Source organism: Limulus polyphemus, unplaced genomic scaffold (genome assembly GCF_000517525.1).
Source record: "Limulus polyphemus unplaced genomic scaffold, Limulus_polyphemus-2.1.2 Scaffold632, whole genome shotgun sequence".
In the NCBI taxonomy this organism is placed as follows: domain Eukaryota; kingdom Metazoa; phylum Arthropoda; class Merostomata; order Xiphosura; family Limulidae; genus Limulus; species Limulus polyphemus.
In genome coordinates this window covers 274,816-295,278 of record NW_013666242.1, presented here as the reverse complement: position 1 = coordinate 295,278, position 20,463 = coordinate 274,816, and the positions used below count along the sequence as shown (strand labels likewise).

At 33.5% G+C, this 20,463-nt stretch overlaps 1 protein-coding gene across 2 annotated transcripts in view; it reads left to right on the top strand.

Annotated features, from left to right (window-relative positions):
* LOC106459584 (PCNA-interacting partner-like) overlaps window positions 1–20,463 on the top strand; it is a 58,278-nt gene that overhangs the window by 30,037 nt on the left and 7,778 nt on the right. For both annotated transcript variants that reach the window (XM_022386098.1, XM_022386099.1), the window contains 4 exons: window positions 9,544–9,708; window positions 13,885–14,039; window positions 15,231–15,390; window positions 16,574–16,743. In XM_022386098.1, the coding sequence (XP_022241806.1) occupies window positions 9,544–9,708; window positions 13,885–14,039; window positions 15,231–15,390; window positions 16,574–16,743 (650 nt within the window). The remainder of the gene's footprint in view (window positions 1–9,543; window positions 9,709–13,884; window positions 14,040–15,230; window positions 15,391–16,573; window positions 16,744–20,463) is intronic.

Below are 20,463 nucleotides of genomic sequence, written 5' to 3'. Positions count from 1 at the left end.
CTCACTACTACATTTAAAAATACAATCAAACCTTCATGTACAGTCCTAGTGAAATTCATGTTCTTGTTAAGATGAGAGTACTTTTATTTAAAATTGTGTTCTATTATAAAGAAATGCTTGTTGCACATACCACAATTATTGTTCTAACTGTCTGAATCTTGAATAACCAAAGTGTGAAATTTTAAGGATTTTTGTAGTGCCTGCCATTCAATAAATGACACAGGAGTTTTGGTTACATACATAGATAATGACATATGTGCTATGTCCATTATAATAAGGTTATATTATGCTATGCAACAGTGGGTAGTGTTAAAGATGCATATCAACCTGTATACATCTGGAATAAAAAAAGGTTGTTTTTTTTCCAGAATCAAATGCAGTAAACATTCTCTGCATAGTTAAAGCATAAGTAACTTACTGATAAATATTGATTAATTTATTATCTTCATATGTTTGAAGTATCAAACATGCTGTACAAACCTGATGGATCTAAATAAAGCCCACCAAGCAACTGTTTGTACATCTATTCATAAGCTTTATCCATCACCAAGTTGAAAGAAAATAATTAAATACCACACCCAGATGCAAAAAGGGTTGAACATACACTACTGTACATGCTATATTAATTACATTAGGATCCTCCTTTTTTTTTAAACCACCAGTTGAAGAGAAAGACTGGAACATGAAACTATATGTTATATCAAAATGTAATCAACCTGCTAACCAGTTGTGGTATGTAGCTACTAGTAGAATATATCATCATGATATTAAGATTCAGTCATTTGAATTCATAACACCAAGTTATGTTGTAACATGTAATAAATAGTCAGTTTAGACTCATTTCTAATATTATACTTCACATTGGTTCCAAATAAACATGACGTCCAAAAAGTTTGGAACCATATCTGATTTGCAGCTTTTCTAAATTTTAGATACGTGACTGGTTACACAGGCCTGCAATGGTTTTATTGTATTAAAATTTTTACATGTTTTACAGTGATTCCTGTACGCTGAATCCAAAAATGATATCCATTTTTCTCCATCATGTACAGATTTCTCACACAACGTCATAATGTAATACATAAAAGAAAGACCATAACACGTAGTTTTGAGACTAAATAATGCAGATATCACAAAAACAATCAGGATGAATGAAGATGCATATTTGTTTGACATCAATGTTCTTCCCTTTTCTTCAGTTTTTTGTATTTTTGTTAACAAACATAATAATAATTTGATCTAAGCAAGTTTTTTTTTTTCCTTCCAACTTGTAAAAAATCCTTATGTTATAGAAAAAAGCAAATATTATTTTCGAAATATGCATAGCTGAATTATGGAAAATTCATTATTAAAACCAAAACAACTTTTATGAAGTTTAACTTCACAGGCCTGTGTTATGGTATTATTAAAGCATGAGAAGGTTGAGTTTATGTTGCTGTTAATCCAAGTTTGTTGTGGATTAGAAGGTCAACATGTGGAATGCATTCTGTAAAATTTATTGAAGTGCCTATGGTTCCAGACTTTTTGGACACCCTATAAAAGAACAGTAGACATTGCTGACAGGTATATCCCTTTAAGCCTCTTTTTTCGCCTGTTTGTGCTATTTGTTTGTTCCTCCCTTGTTCCTGTTACTTTCCCTCCAGTGGATCCAGTTTTTTGCCAGCATCTGTCAGAGGCCAGGGCATATCTATTCGCCATTGATGTTATTAAACGGGTTTCTCATCCTTCTCCAAGATTTTATTCCAGTCTGCTTGTTGTCCCCAGAAAGACTGGGGATTGGCATCTGATCCTAGATTTTTCATGTCTCAGTCAGTTTCTTGACCTGCCTCAATTTATTTCTCATGAAGACTTTTCAAACCCTCCATTGGTCTACCAAGGTGATTGTCTCATGCTTATCTTCACATTCCCATTTCCCCTGCATCCAGACATTATCTTTAGTTTGTTCGTCAAGGTCAGGTTTATTAGTTCTGCGTTCTCTCTTTTGGCCTTGCATCAGCCCAGTATGTTTTTTTTATGAGGAGTGTGTACTTTGCTTGTCACATTCATGGATTGGGGGTGCAGTTTTACCATTATATGAATAACGGGCTCCTACAGCCATACTCGTTTCCTCCTTCTGAAGGCAGCTTGTATTAGTTAGTTAGTCAAGCTGGAGAAGTCTTATCCACATATACTCAATGTTGGTTCGAGTGTTTTCATCAGTTCTCATCTAAGCAATGCCTATCCTTGACCACTTTGTTAGATGGACATGCAGTAATTGGTTTCAACTGCTCTATCCTTTCTTTCTCTGTGTCAGAGTCTTTAGGGGACTTGGGTATCTGTGGAATCCCATATCCCCCTTGGGTCGTGCTCACATGCTTCATTTGCAGTAGACACTGCACGATCAGTGCAACCTCTTTTGGGATCCCTTGTCCTTCCTCATTCATCTTCCTCCCTCCCTGCACACCAATTCCACTTGGTGGTTCAACAGAGGCAATACCACAGAAAGTATTCCTCTTCCTTTTGTTTGGATCTCTATCTTTTTTACAGATGTTTCTCTGACGGGATGAGACGTTTGTCTCAACTCTGGAGATTTTGGGCCGATGCTTCTCAGATGAATTGACCCTTCATATGAACTGATTGAACTCTTCGTTGTTTATCAAGCTTTGGATCATTTTCTCACAGTTGTACATGGCCATCTAATTATAATCCATACTGAGAGTACAACTGTGGTTTCCTATCTCAGTTACCAGGTGGTACTAAATCTGGATCTCTCTTTTTCTTTATCCTCAACCATCTCTTCTGGGCCCCTTTCCAACAAATTCGACTGGTGGCTTGCCTTATTCTGTTGTTCTGGGTGCCCTTAATTTTGTCACAGATTGTCTCTTGAGGCCCAACAAGATTTTTCCTCCAGAGTGGTCCCTCAATCCTCAGGTTTTTCAGTGGCTTTGCTGTCATCTGGGGAACACTTTCATTAATGCCTTTTCCACTTATCACAGTGCCTAACTTCTCCTTTTATGGTCTCGTCTTTTACATCCATCAGCTCTAGCTGTGGATGCATTTAGTCAGGACTGGTCTCTCTGCATACACCCCATTTGTCACCTCCCTCATATGTGAGACTCCTTGCCCGGTACTTATTGTGGCACCCTATTGGCTAGCTTAAGCATGGTTTCCTCAGTTGAGCCTTCTCCAATTCTTCCATCTTTTTCCTCTATCCTATTTTCTTCTTCTTCAGCCTCATTCCTTTCTTTTCCATCCAGCCACGTTGTCACTCCAACTTCTTACAGGGGATTTGTTTGTTCCTTTGCAAGACACTCTGTACTATCTTTGGATGTAGGCTTCCTTCTTTCTCATTTTTTTCACCAATATTCCCTCCTTGTCCATGTGTGGAGATAGCATATCTTTTGCAGTTGGTCACTGCATCATTCTTTCTCCCATTCTCATCCTTCTGTTCCCTATCTCTGAATTCTTCACATTGTCTTTCATCCAGGGTTTATCAATATTAAACATCACTGGTTCTGGGCAGCTCTAATACTTTCCAGTTTTCTTATTACTGTTGAATTTTTCTTCTCTGGTCTTCATTATAGTCTTCCATTCCTTCACCCTCACCGTCCTTCTGTCCTTCCAAATTGGGACCTGAATCTTGTTCTCCATGCCCTTACCTTTCCTCCCTTTGAATCTTTGGCTTCCTGTTTCTTATACTATCTCTCTGTTAAAGCTCTTTCCTCTTCCTTTTCACCTATGGTTGTTGGCATTCTGAAATGTATGCTCTCGATTATTCACACATTCTTTTCCTTTGCTTTTATATCCTTCTCTAATCTGATGAAACTATTCTTCCTAAGACATCTGCAGCATCTAAGGGTGACAGTGTGTTCATCCCTATATCTCTCCTATCTTTTTCTCATCTGTATTCTTGCTCTAATTCTGATCGCCTACTCTTGTTTGTGCAGTCTGTTGTTATTTGGCTCCCACTGCTCCCTTTCGTGGTTCCCATTCCTATCTTTTCATTCCTTGGAATCCCTCTTCCACCTGCGACCTTTCTCCTATTTCTCTTACTGGATGGCTTTATCAACTAATCCATTTAGCATCTTCTTTGGGTGGGGATGCTCATCAGCACTTCCAGGTGTCCTCACATAAAATCTGGCATCTTAAGCTCTCTTTGGTTGCTCACTTCTATCTTTCATTGAAGGAGATTGTTGGGGCTGGCATGTGGAAAACCTCTCACAGTTTTGTAAAAGCCATCTCCATCATTTGTCTGTTTCTTTTTTCATCAGGCTACAGGCTGCCTCTGATTGCCATTCTACGCACCTCTTACCATTTCTCTGACTGGGTAAACCCTCTCATGCCTCACAAGATCCTGCTCAGTGGCATGTGGTGCCTGCCAGGGTGTATTTATCCAAAATTTGCACAGTGTAGGGCCGTCAATGTCTAATACAGCATTCACTTATGAGATTTATCTTATGAGAGCTATCCTTCCAATGCTCAGTCTTTAAATAATTTAATTTAAAATGCTAAAAAGAACTGTTTTTGTTTTTCTTGCACAATTTGAGTTTTTGTTTCATTTACTGTTCATCTTACTGCATTGAAGTTGAGTTTTAACATATCCAGTGGTTTGGACCTGTCATACTATCTAATCATATGTAGAAAACACTGTTGTCACTGAAATTAAATCTAAGTTGAATGGAGATTAAATAAAATGTAATATGTAGTTAATCACTGCATTGTTTATATAGCACTTTTTGTTTTTGCAAAACTATGCAAGATTTGTGGAATTTTGCTCAGATCTGGTTATTTTTCTTCTCAAGTGTGACTAGTTTGCTCCTTCATAACAATTTAGTTGTACACTGAAGTCCTACTAAAACTTTTTTGAAATAATTAAGTACACTGTTGTTTTCCCATAGGACTTTATGTTGTTACATTAAAAATTCAATTAAGCAATTTTACAATCAATGTGTGCCAATGAAATTTGCATTAAAATTCACATCATAGTTCAAAGTTTTATATTATTTAACTTTTAATTCATTTATTTAAAAAGAAACCTTAAAGAAAAATTCATAAACTTCAGTTTGATGCAAAGTTTATAAAATCTTAACTTCTTGATGTACACTAACCTTCCATCTATAGATAGAATCTAGGTTAATTGCTCTGTTTCACGTTCTTTTTTTCAAGCTCCTTAGGGCACGTTCAGAGAAAAAAGACATTTCTTGGAACTCTTGACAGATTCTATGCCCACTTTCTACATGTAGAGTTGCTATTTCTCAGCCAATTATACTTCGTTGAGTTAGATGTTTATAACCAATAGAAAGACCACATTTTAAAATACGATCTCCCAATAGTTATTTTGAAATTAGCACGAAGAATGTCATAGAGAACTTGTCAAACTGCTTTTAGCATTGTTGCTGCTTTTGTCCTTTTATATCTTAGTTAATTATGTGTTATTTAAGTTTTGAGATGCATATTAGAAAGGTGTAACAATTTTTTAAAATATAACCCAATATGTAGTAGGTGAATGTCCCAACATTCTGATGAAGGCTAAAGTGTCTCCGCCATTGATACTCTAATATTGCCCATGAATGCCATTGATGTGTGTTGGGTTAAGTAACAATGCTAAAGAACAGAAAAGGAAAATAAAACATTAAAAATAAACTATGTGAAAAGTAAAAACTCGCAATTAAGAATATAACTGAAAGAAGATTTTTATAAGATTATTCAACAAAAAATTACATGGTGTGTACATTTTTTTTTATTTTCAGTTTTAAACATTTCATTGCACAATATGTTGATGATAATGCTCAAAATATTCAATTTGAGTGTAAATAACTACAAATAAATCCTTAGTTAAAATGCTTAATTAAGACAATCTCATTCTTTTTGTACAAAATACTTTTAGTCTTTAACAATAACTTTCCAATTGTTGTGAAGATATGTTAAGAAAGCTCAGAGTTATTGTAAGTATTGTTAAACTGTGTATCATCCTCCATACAAGAAGTAGCCAAATGGGTTCAACTCCATAACCATAAGGTTAAAGGGTGATAAAGCAAATTTATCTAACATTCAAGTTTCTTGCTGTAATTAAATCTTTTTAAATACAAGTTAACCTTCTCATGATTGGCATCCTTTTCTGCACATGTCATGAGGTTTTACAGAGTTATGTTCAGAATTTAATTAAATACTTTATTATTATAGTATACAAATACACTTGGAATCTTAAACATAACTAATAATCGAAATTTTAATATTATGTAAGCTTAAATTTTAATTTTATAAAAAAGTATGAAAACAAATCCTCAATTTTCCCTAGTATGAGAATTGTGATATTTGCTCTCTGGGTATCCCTTCTTCTGTAATTTATTTACCACCCTTCCGTAAAGTACAAAATTTAATGTAAATTACTCATTATAATGTTGTCATTCCTAGAAAATCAGAGCCCTATTATCACGTCCACCTGCCACATTCTCTCTTTCATAAATTGCCAATAATTATCTCTGATGTTTAATACTATATTACTTATAACCAATAGAAAGCCAAAGTTTTAATCTGTCAAATGTGGTATTATTTTACTTTATTTTCTGTACATAGAATTGAGTATTTTAAACTTTATTCCCATGGGAAACACATTGATGAGTTAGCTGAATTTTTAACAGCTCTTGTCGCATAATTAGAAAGCCAGAAACATTGTGGTAGTTCTAGGACATTGTCTCCTTTTTGCATGTTATTATTCTGTGTTCTCTGGTGCATTATTTAGTTAAATAAAAATTTAGTGCAGTCATTAGTATAAATTGTTTCCTCGACAGTCAACAGCTAAAACAAAATACCCCCAGGTAATTACTGTATTTCTTGTTTTTATGTGTATTCTTTATTTATCATTATAAGTGTAACTAAAATGTAAAAAGTAGAAACTTTTTAGGTTAGTTAAGTTTAGATTGGCTAAAATAAAGAATAATAATAGTTTTTCATGAGGTATGCTCATGAGCAAATTGTGAGTAGCCTGTGCATTGAGTAATTCAATAGGATAACATGAGATACACATTTGCAACTTATGTAGCAGGAATATTAGTTGGACACTGTTCAAAGGGCAATAAGACAATAAAATTTAAGTAGAAACAGATTTATACTGTAAAGAGCTTAAATCTATTTAGGATAAACAAATGTATAGAGACATCTCAAAAGTAAATATACTCCATGATTTTTTTCAATAGTCATTTATCTCACATTATCAACTTGACAAAAATGTTTACAAATGTGCATCAGTACTTAGTCAATTTGTCACTAGCATTTTTCAGTGCTTTGACTCGTTCTGGCATGGAATCCATGAGTTCTGCAATTTTCTCCTGTAGGATCTTGACCCAGGCTGCACAGAACATCAAGTAGTTCTCCACGGGACACTGGTTTTCTAGAACTTCTTCTCACTGCTCGAGCAAGTATGGCCCAGACATGCTCGATGGGGTTCATATCAGGTGACCGATTTGGCCATGGGAGCCGTTGGATGCCTTTCTTAATTAAATGACTTTTGAATAAACATAATAGTGTCTATTTACTTTTGAGATGTCTCTGTAGTTTCTTGTTACAATTTGAAGTCATTCTAGAAATAAAGAAAGGCTAATTTTGATCTATTTCTTATTTTTTTATGGTGGTTACAAGGTAGGTCCAATTAACCAGTCTCATAGGTTTAGGGAAGAGAAAATAACAGATAAAATATAATGTTTTACCAAAAAATAAATGTTCGAAACTTGTTTAGGAGGATTTAGAGATTACACAAATGAAACTTGAGAATTTTCAGATGAAGAAAAGTATTTTTAATATTAACATGAAAATTAGTTTGTACTCAAAGCAGTCAACATTTTGACCTCATATAATCAGAGAAATGTTTAGTGAAGATACTTTATTCAAAATCCAGATTTTTTGTCTACAAAATACTTGATGCTTACTGAAAGCTTGTGAAATTTCGTGAAGATGCACAAAACATTAGAAGTTATAGTATCGAAACTCTAAAGGTCTATTTGGGTTCAAGATTTAGGTCAAAGTGACAAAGCTTAAATAGAAAGCCTGATAAACTATGGTGGAATTTTATGGTATTGGTATAGTAATTTATAGTTTTTTTGTTATTTCAAACTGCATATATAAAACCTACAAAAATAATTTTTTTTTTACATCCTCCTTTTGTGAAGTTCAACAAGGCTTACCAAGTATGATGCACAAGTACAAAATCCATTGTAACTTAATAAGTAGTAAAGATCATTGTTTTCTATATACTTTTTATTTACTGTTTTATGTTTTAAGAAAAAGAACTGAAATTTATAAATTTATTTATATATATAGTAATGATATATATATATATATATAACATATTGTAACCAAAATGTCGCTGTATTTTACAAAATACCAGTATGCTAGTACTAAGACTAGGAAGAGTAAGACATTCATACTTTGTAAAAAACAGTTTTATGCTATTTGATACTTCAAAATGAACTGCACATGCACTGCATAATTTACAATTTGTGTTTGTATGTTTGTTTGTTTTTGCATTTCGTACATAGCTACACGAGGGCTATCTGCGATAGCCATCCCTAATTTAGCAGAGTAAGACTAGAGGGAAGGCAGCTAGTCATCACCATCCACCGCCAACTCTTGGGCTACTCTTTTACCAACAAATAGTAGGCTTGACCGTCACATTATAAAGCCCCCATGGCTAAAAGGGCGAGCATGTTTGGTGGGACAGGGAATCGAACCTGCAACCCTCAGATTGCGAGTCGAGCGTCCTAACCACCTAGCCATGCCGGGCTACAATTTGTGTGGCAGGGTTATTAGTTAGACACAGTTCAATGGCCAATAAACGAAAAAAAAAAAAATTATAAATATAAATCGATGTATACTGTTACAAGATTTAAACTATGTAGAATAAACATTTGTGGTTTCCTGATACAATTTAGTCATTCTAGGACAAAAAAGGGGTAATTTAAATTTATTAACTAATTTTTTATGGTGTCTATGAGGTCAGTCAAATTGACCCACCCCATACAGAGTTATGGTAGAGAAAATAATAAGTAAAATATAAAAAAAACGTTTGATAGTTATTTAGGAGGTTATAGAGGTTACACAAAAGCAATTTGACAATTTTGAAATAAAGAAAAGTATTTTTAATTTTCAAATCAAAATGCATTTGCATGTTGGATAGTCAACATTCCAAACAAAAAATTTATGAGCAAATCTTTAATTAAAGAATCTTAATACTTAATATAAAAATAAACAATATTTTCTGTATGAAAGCCTTTTAATATTTACTGATAATCTGCAAAATTTCCTGAAGATATGCATACATTATCAAAAGTTATAGCATAACTACTCTCATGGTTATATAGTAGGAGCAATGCACCTAGACCCCTAGTGAAAGAGTTAAGCAAGATGTGTTAATGTGCTTGTAAAAACTTGTGTGGAGATGAGTTGTACAATGTAATCTTATGATGGTGAGCACAAAGTAGGCCTCAAGTGTCTTAACTTTAAGTTTAATACCGTGCAGAATATTCATAGTTCAGCTTTATCCATGTTTTTTAATTTTCTACACACTAGGATTATGTAGAACAAGTAATGACTGCATTCATCAGACTTTTGGTGAACAGTCGTGATGAACTAGCTCTAGCTATGGCCATTACTTCACCACTGGTTGGTCTCAGTCATGCTGCCTTTACTCACTTAAAACACAGGTCAATGGAGACTGGGATGCCAATGTGCCAGGTAAGTGTTACACATGTTTAGAATCTCAACTACATGTAGATTATTATCCATTGAACCTGAAACATTATCATGTAAAGGTTTCAAAGGAATAGAATCTTACCAGTTGTTAAAGGAAAACAAAATACTTCCATCAAATGGAACTTTTTTTTCTGTAAATTTATAGAAATCTAAAATTAAAAAAATTCATTTTAAAATACACATTAGCAAGATTTCCATGTGTAAAGTTTACAAATGGACAACTTCACCGTGTATATGAGTACTGCCACGTTGTAAGCCTTCACTGGTCAAAAGCAATAATAGAGTACTTCATGATATTAAGTCTTTCAGGGACAAATTGGCAGAATCTGTCAACAGTGAGTAAATTGATACATGTGAAAGAGAAAAGTATTTAGTGTTCTGGTTGGATCTTGTTAAAAAGGGTCACATGATTTTGCACTACTGAAATGTCTGTTGTAGAAAGTAACATTTACGTGACAAATTATTAGCAATCATCATGGAGCCAGACAGTAGATTACATGAACTCTAAAGGTGAATATAAATTACCTGTGTGTAAATGGCTTGAAGAATAGTGGGATTCAATATAATATCATCATCATCTACATGTTCTGTAATGCAGTCCTGACTTCCCAAGTTTGATATTGTTAAATCAGATCCTGTGCAGTGCACATTTTTTTCAACAGTCCAGCTGTGCACATTGTTCATGGCCACACCACTTGCTCAACTGTATGGCTTCACTTTCATTTTGCTCCTCATTTAAATGCATGCCATTTATCTATTCTGCTGAATACATTGGCTCAAAATTATAACAATTAATTCCTAATGTAAGTTCATTGTTCAAAGTGTGCATGCCCTGACCTTTTACAGAGTGCCATTCAACATGGTATTATGAATTTGATGTTGGGGTTATCAACTTTCATGATACCCCACATTGCTGATTTTGCGACAATTTGTGTCAAGAGTAAAGAAAATGCTAGACACAATATACAGGGACACTGAAAAAACTTTAAAGAACCTCCTAAATGCACATGTAGAGGTTATACAAATATAACTTTCAAATTGTACAAGAGACAAAATATTTTTATTCTTCACATAAACATCACCTTGAATCTGACTTGTCAGAGCCTGAGACTGACTTTGAGATTTCACAGATGTATCTTTAATACTAAAACTTCAGTAATACACCTGATTTTTTGTGTACAACAGACTTGTACTATTGACCACATTTCATGAAGGTACAATTTGGAAATTCTGAATTGTGGTCAACATTACTTCTCCACTGGACCAACGCAGTGCACATTCAATTAAATGGATTATGTACCAAAAACATCACATTGTAGAAAGGCTTCAGGATAAAATTAAATCAGTTATTCCCAAAATTATTCTATTTTACAGGTTGTTATTCATTAAATCCGGTATTCCTAAACTAAGCATGAAAATAAATTGATCAAACTTAAAATATTCTTAAAGTTACAAAAACCAGAAATTACACCACATAGTGAACATAGGCCAGCTTTGTAATATTCTATATGACAATCATGTATACTGTAGCAAGTTTAAAAGGAGTAGATGAAATGTACATTGTATGCATATTGGTGCTTTATGATGTATGCTTACATGAAATATTAGGTACAAGTCTTGGGTTTAAATCTGAGGCAAGGAAATATATAAATCATGAAAAAATGAAATGCAAATTTACTTTAACCCTAACCTGGCTTTTCCCATACATCATAAACAATATGATAAAACTGAAATTCATAATTATGCCTCTGTTATCATTCTTTGTTGTCATTACCATTAAGTCGTAAAGGATAATGCCTATGGTAATTGCACCCAAATATGTTTTGGGGATATTCCATCTATCAGGCAAAACCCAAATGCAGATGTAAAACTTGCCAGCAACTGAGGAGAATCAGTTAAGGGTTAGGAGTTGAGTGCTTGAACCCACAACGTCTCAACTCCAACTGCCTTTCACTGTCTCTAGCCAGTTGTGGGAAGGCATTTACCCTTAATATTTAGAAATAGCTTTATCATAGAATTAAACCAATGTGAAAAAATTGTACAAAGTAAAACTCCCAATCTCCACCCTTTTAATTGATCTTATAAAAAATAATAATATTCTTATAGTAGAAATGAGCCACCCTAAATTTCTGCATAACTCCCAACCTCCACCCTTTTATTTAATAACTAATTATTTGTGTATTTCACATTTAGCTATATTGCATCAAAGGTGTACAGGCAGTTACTTAGCTATGCACAGCCCTGACAAGGTAATTACGTAAAAATAACATTTTTAATTAGATGTATGCAGCATCAAATACATGATCATGACAACAAAACTGTAACAGAAGAATGTAAAATCATACCATTTATACAGACAGTGAGTGATAGTGGGATCTGGAACATTATGGGGTTCTAGTAACCAGTTCCTAACCCCTTACTGAATCTGTAACTTGCTTTCAGGTTTTGCATCTGTTGTTTTGATTGTGTCTGATAGATGGAATATCCCTAATGCTTTTGGGTGTTATGGCCAGACATTTACAATTTTGTATGCTTTTGACGTGGTATATATATAAACAGTGACATACGACTCGTACTGAAGATACGCATACACACACACACACACACACACACACACACACATATATATATATATATATATAATAACACAGTGACATCGACTCGTACTGAAGACACACACACACATATATATATATATATGATTTATTTGTGGAGGAGAATAAATAAATAAATGAATTTTAAAACTGAAGCCACAAAACAAGCTCCCAACACCAAGCCATAAGGTAGGTCATTATGTAATATGCCCTAATTTTTAAAACTGCAGCCACAAAACAAGACTCCCAACACCAAGCCATAAGGTAGGTCATTATGTAATATGCCCTAATTTTTAAAACTGCAGCCACAAAACAAACTCCCAACACCAAGCCATAAGGTAGGTCATTATGTAGTATGCCCTAATTTTTAAAACTGAAGCCACAAAACAAGCTCCCAACACCAAGCCATAAGGTAGGTCATTATGTAATATGCCCTAATTTTTTGAGGTACTGGTAGAAGTAAGACTCAAAATGCATTAGGGTACCCTACCTACTTAATTTAACCTCAATTTCACTGGCTTCACACGTTTCAAAAAATTAAAAAGAAAAGATGTGAGTGATCAAGTCTCCAACATCTTTACCACCTTTTGCTATCTGCAGCCACTAATACATCTAGACAAACAAATTGTTGTAGTAAGAACAACAATAATTATGGTACATCTTTACCACCTTTTGCTATCTGCAGCCACTAATACATCTAGACAAACAAATTGTTGTAGTAAGAACAACAATAATTATGGTACATCTTTACCACCTTTTGCTATCTGCAGCCACTAATACATCTAGACAAACAAGTTGTTGTAGTAAGAACAACAATAATTATGGTACTATACATCAATGAAGAGACAGCAAAACTGTCGTTGAATTAGCATTCCAGCCCTCTATGTGATGTTTCTATACAAATACCAAGATATTACAGTACTATTATACTACACCCAACCTTTGTCTTTTAGTATAGCTCCCATCCTCCACACTTTCATGCTATTATCTTGATCTCCTCAGTAATACCACTTCAATGGCTCTAAAAAGATCCACACAGTTACAAGGGAATGTGATACAACTACATTAGTCCACCTACATAAGAAATGTAAATGTTCAAATAAGCAATTCTAATTATTTCCCTTCCCATCAATAAATATTAGTAATTATTTTTTACTGTATATAATATAATTTCATGTATGTCATTATTTTGAAATTTATACAAATACTTCATTTTTATATATAGACACACACAAACACACACTGTGGTCTTCTATCATATTAATGAACCAAAAGTCAGTATTATGACTGGTGGTGCATAAGGTTATGTGGGTAGAAATACAAGATTGAAGAAACAAGTCACAGTTGGCAAAACAATGAGTATTCAAGTAAGAACTGAAGAAAAGTTAGCAATATGAATACAAAATGTATTTAATACATATTAATTTGAAGTGAAACAAATATATACATTCAGTGCATAACTCGTATTTCATTTTTCTTCTTATACTTAAGACATGAGAATCATACATAATTATGCAAATGGTATAAATTGAACTACAGGAACACAGGATTTTTCACATTTCAGACAGCTGTCTCGTATGTGATGAAACTTCGTCTTGGTGGTAAAAGTTATGCACCTCCTTTGAATTGTTCCTTGCGCCCTTACACTAAAGGTCTTGGAATTTTTGTGGATGTCTTAAATTCACTACAGATAATAATGGAGGAAGATTTCTCAACTGAGTAAGTTAAAACATATTTATTAAGTTGGATATACATCTGTTATGGATGAGAATGTAATTACATATGAAATTCTGTTGGATAACTTTGTAACAGTGAAATAAACTTCCCATTAAAATTGGACTAGAAGATGAAAATAGCGACTTTTTTTGACTTGATATATTTTCAAAAATAAAATATGAAAAAGTAGTGATATGATGTTGGTGCTCAAAATTCTTAGAAATTTTAACTATTTGCCTTTGGATTATACATTTTAATTTTGGACTTGTTGACATTGAAAACATAATTTTAGAGGAGATCAAATTAAATATAAAAGTTTAATGTTACCTGATGTGTTAAGCATTATTAATAATCAGAGTTACTTAACTGATGGTATTTTGTGTTCATATAGACATTGTTACTTTCAAGCTGATTTAAATAATTATTTACAGATGTGATAAAGTAATGTTGGATTTTTTAAAACTGATGGGTTATCATAATGTAATGAATTACATAGTTTTGGTGATTTTTAATATAGAAGGAATTTTTTTAACTTGTTGTTTTATTGATAATCTTTATTATTTACAGGACTATTTATTAGCTAACTATTTTATTGTTAATTTTTTAACTATTTAGTTGTTGTTTTCTTTGTGCAAAGCTACACAATGAGCCATCTGCACTTTGTCTGTTACAGGGAATTGAACCCCAAAGTTTTAACATCGTAAGTGCACTGGGAGACTGTTATTTTAAGGATTTTTTTTTAGCTGACTATTTTATTTGTACACAAATATTCCAGAACTTTCCTTAACCTGTGGCTGTAGACACCTTGTTGACAGCTAACTATGGTATTTTAAAAGCTGACCTTGAAAAGCCAGTGACTTTTAAAATCTGCTACTATATTTTCTTTAAACATACTCATCACAATATTCAATTACACTGTTATGTAGTTAATAACACATTATAATTACTTCATGCTTTAATTATTTTTACGAGATAGATATATGGTGAGAGCTTTGATTTAAGTAGCTTTGGGAATATATTTTTCTTAAAAAAGTTTGGGTTGGGCTATCTCAATTTTTTAATTTTCAGAAATATTCTAGCTTCACAGGATGGTGTGCCTTAAAATTTCTTCAGTGTGTAGAATGTGTTGTATTATATGGAACAATCTTATTTATAGTTAGTTTGCTCTAGATTTTTACGTTTCTCTTTTGACAGGTCAGCTGTCAGAAGAATACTTAATATTCTTAAGAACAAGTTCTTAAAACTTGCTGTACCTGACATCAAGGCCAACAGCATTGAGACTGTTTTTGAAAAGCTGCATGTACTCACTGTTGATCTCCTTAGAAAACAAAGAAACAACTTGCTAAGTCTAGAGGTAAGACTTATTTTTTGTTAAATCTTAAAAAATGTGAGTATACTTATGTTCTAATCTGTTTATGGAATTTGAAGGAAGTGTGCATTATACAATTTATCTGTACAAATGTGTCATATAAGTTTTATGTAGAAACATTATGTAGATTCACAAATGTTTTCTCTTTTAATGTATGCTATTATAATAAATGGACATACATTAAAATGTAAGTTGTATTCATACATATATAATTTTGATACTTTTTATTATAAGTAATCTCTGTACACATTCCAATTTTCAGTGTGTTACCAACAAGAAGTATTGGAAACTAAATCTTTAAAAAATTCACCTTCACAGATGTCCCAAGAACTTTGTGTTCTTGTTGAAAGATAGTAGTCCAATTGAATTATGAAATTTTTAAACTAAAATCTATAGAGAAACAACCTATATCACTGAAAATTTCTTGAACTTTTCTCTTCATTAGTAGTGCATACAGACCTGTAAGTATTAAATTACAAAATATTTGACTGAACAAAATCTCCAGTGCAATAAACAAAATTCTCAAAAAAAAATGAGTTCCAAACAAGTGAAAACCTTGGGTAGCAGTTTAAAAAAAAACTCATTTATTTAGATGAAGTATACCTAATACTGTGGTACTCTCTGAGGGTAACTTTGTACATTATGGTATTTTAAGGTTCCTTAATTTGGGATCTTCCTTATTTGTGATTTCCCATAGAATTCTAACTAATCTTATGGTTCTAAGCTTATACTTGTTAAAGTAATGACTTATCATTCTACATATAACACTTAAATTATCATGTTGACTTCCATTATATATTTTGGAATAATAAAAAAAAAGTATAAAAATATTTTTAGTTCCTTTCAAGCATTTAAGAACAGACTTACTAGATAATTCTCATGTATGTTTGTGAATTTCGTTATCCACTCTTTAGTGATCTGAAAGTAAGATAAACTCTTAGGAAAGAAATGTGTTTTCAAAATTGAAATGAGTTGTAGTTTTCTGTTCCTTTTTATATTATCATGATAAGATGAACAATAATTTTTGTATTGTTATGATAACAAGATAAACAATAGTGAATGAATCTTTGTTGTATTGTTACGAAGATAATAAGATGAACTATAATGAATGAATTTGTATTTTGCATTTTTTTTAACCACTCTGTTATGCATTTGGTTTTGCTTTCAGCAAGGAATCCATACAACCACAATGCTAGGGCAGTCAACATTTCTAGTGTTGAGGGAACTAATAGACTGTGTTAATACATCAACAGTTCATCTTGATCCAATGACCATCCTTAGTGGCTCTGGCCAGCAGAGGACCCCAATGACCATTCCCAGTGTGTTTGCATATTTCAGGTCAAATGAGCAATTCTTTTACTAACAATTTTTCAATTTTAAATATCTGAAACAGTCATTAGAATAATTCTATAGTTCCTCATTTCAGTTATCATTATTCCTTAGTATCTAATAGAGATAAGTATAGGCACCATCTCGGAACACGCATTTGGTCAGGTTAGTAATAAAGGAGACTTAATGGTAGCTCTAACTACCATCTTGGAACATGAATCGTTTGGTCAGATTAATAATAAAAGCAGTGTTCCCATTGGTCAGGGAATTTTGAATTAGGTCAGGGAAATTTGAAATTTTAGCAAAAAAGGAAAAGTTGGGGAAATTTGAAACTCCTGGATCACTGTTTTGGAATATGCGTTAAAATACATGGCTAAGACAGTAATTTTCACCCATGGCTTAGTTCTGATTTGTCTGTCAACACTTGCTATCTTCAATAATTTATCTTAATACAAAAATATGTACATTGAGAAGAAACTAAAAGAGATTTGCACCTTTTTTCTTTTCAGGTGGCTGCAGTAGAATGTTGGTGGCTATATTGCTTGATAAGCTTACTAACCATACACATTCTGACTATTTTAAATTTTTAATATCAACCATTATACATCATAGATCTTCATAGAAGTTTACTTCGTCATTTTTTCTATGAAATACAAGCACTAAACTCCTTCCAGCTTATCTTGTTTAATCTTGGTTACAGGCAGGTGGTAATGTACTAATGAAATTGACTTTCTTGGAAATTAATTTTTCTTTTTTTGGGGCAATGAATGCTCAGAATGGTAGATACCTATTGATTTTATAACTGAGAAAATACTAATAGAACGAATAGCAAACATAGTTTAATATAGACTGGCTGAGTGACTGAATTTTCTTTATGATTAGGAAAGGACCTAGCTTCAAATCTAAGTACATGTGGAAAAGGCACTCATGAGCCATGCACAAGGAAAACAGCATAAGACCAAAGTATAGTTAAGTGCTAGGGTTGAACAAGACGTTTGCCTCTTAACTGCTTTCTGGTATAAGTCAGAGCCATCGACTAACCAAGGTGAAATGAAGGTTGAGAAAGATCATTTGGTTGTACTACTAACACCAGCACAAAAGCCACAGCAACCAGATTTTATGTTAAGTGACGTAAATTCTATGGATATTGAAAATCGTTCTGAGACATTACTCCTGTAGTTCAAGTTCAAAGACTAACCAAGTGTTTATAAAGGTGATTCTTGACACCACTATAGTGCAAAGATTTTCTTGTGGTGAAACAAAATGCTTTTATTTGGTTTGTTTTAGACTCAGCATTTATTCCAAAGAAGATTTAAGAAGCAAAATTCAACAGCTAGGGACAATTTTTGAGGAAGAACAAATGGACTTTTTGCTTCACTTCTGGGACAGAGAAAAGAACAGAGTTGTAAATGGATATTTTAATTATGTGTTTAAGAGTTGCTTGGAAAGTTTAAGATAGGACTTTCAAAACTAAATGCTGGAAATCTTTCTTCAAGTTTCAGTGAATGGACCAGATACCAACAGTGCAGGATTGAGAGGAATCTGCCCCTGACATTCCAGTGTTTATCAATTTGGAGTTCTATGGACTGTATGTTGTATGTGGAGCCCTTACATATGGAGCTAGTAAGACTAGATGGAAGCTGGACAGTGTGATTGTTTCTCTGATTCTCCTGCTAGAAGAGAAGATTATCTAGCTACTAATGAGAGAAATGCACAATTTTATTTGAAGTTTTTTAGCTGAAAGGACCATCCACATTAAAGCAAAGGTCAAGAAGTATATGAAACAAACCCAGAAATTGCCCAAGATTAAGTAGCTAACATGCTTAATTTGCAAACCTTGCAAATAACACACAAGATCCTTTGATGCCAGCATAATTTAATTCTATTGTGTCAGGTACCAAAAGTCTTGGTACCCTTCTTACAAACATTCCAAACAGACAAGCCATTGATGACATTTATTTTGAGGAGCTTCAGAATATCCTTTAAACAATTTTTTTTTAATTTATAAAGAAGTCAGTGCTTGATTCTGCAAAAGTGGATGATTCAGAACAACAATAATATAGTGTCTCTGAACAAAATAGAATTTGAATCTGCAGCCAGGTAACTCATTGAACAAGCAGAGAAAGACAATCATGCTATCCAATTTTAATTATTCAAATTTCAGAAAGAGTATTTCTTTTCTACAAAATTTGACTGAGAAATTGCTGGAGAGATGTCCTCTGAAATATTCTTATGTTAGAGCAATGAATCATTTGGAACCAAGATTTATAATTAAACACCCACAAAAAAGCAACTGCAAAACTTCATCTGATTTTGCAGAGATATCTCCAGAGCAGATGGGTTATCAGCCGGCAAGTGCGATCATGTACTCCAACAGTTTAAGTTGTGGTGAAGAGAAATACAAAACTTGCTCAGAAGATTTTAAAAACTATGTTAACAGAGAGACAGGCTAGATCAAATTTATTATGGCATCATGGGTCAAAAAGGAATCCTATTGCTCTTATCCCATTGTCAGTCAACAATAGAAAGAGGGGGGTCTCATCCAACAAAGACATCTTGACTGACAATTTTAGTGAGGAATGACTTAATTTATACACAAGGATATAAGATTGGTTGAAAGAAATAGGATGCGAGTTAATTGATATCCCTGTCACAAAGAAGATGCTAGATGCATTTAGAAGTTCCAGGATGAGGTACTAACTGTATCTGACTGAGGAAAAGAAGATAAATATTGCTAGTCAAAGTAATTTGAGAAAGAAGGGCCTTTAAGGGAGTTGATTGGCTTGAAGCAAGCAAACAGAAGCTGGTGTCAAGTGTAGAAGTGCTGATAAGAGAGGCACATTAACTTCCAAAACAAGCTGAAAAGAAAATGAACTTTCTTATATAATCATATGGTCTTAAAGCTAAAGTTTTAGAAAAGAGAAGCACAAAAACAAAGAGCAAGGCCCTTGAAAAAACCTACAACACCCAACAACTGGCCTCAAATGGACTCCAAAGATCCCAAAATCAAGCTAAACAGGCCACTATTATCCCTGAGCCTAGAGGATAGACACCACCAAGACTGATGGGGCTAAAGCTACAAATGGTGGAAGAATGGATGAGGCCAAAGGAACAGGAGGGGGTAGATGGAGAGGAGAGGAAGCAGGAGCATGGGAGGTAGAGATAGGTAAAGGAGCTTGATAAAGACAGGAAACAAATGAGGACAAAGAACAATGTTTGTGTGTGTCCTCAACATGGGACTCCAAAGAATCAGGAACTACACTGAAATGCTCTGGTGTAGGAAAGGAACCAGTTGAAGGTCTTCAAGATAAGAGGGAAGCAAACACACATGAGTAAGAAGGGCATCCCACCCCAATAACAGATCAACCAAGTATGAAGTGATAAGATCAAGGAAGGTAAATGTGCCAAAGTAAAGAAGTGAAAAACTATCTGCCAAAACCTCCTCAAGAGAATATTGGATTGCTTTGCAAAGAAGGTGAATGGAAGAAAGATAGCAAAAAAGTATTGTGAGTGAAAGACAAAAGAGGAAAAATTGAGCCTCTGAAAGTTGAACAGAAGACAGAGAATCTGACCAGAAGTCATAAGAAGAGACTCCAGGGTTTGGAAGTCCAAGAAAGGGAATGCAGTTTGATGTTAAGCCCAGGTATATGTGGCAACAAGGATGAGGCATGCATGCAAGAGAGTGAAAGTAAGATAAAAAATATCCAATATGGACATGAATATCTGAGA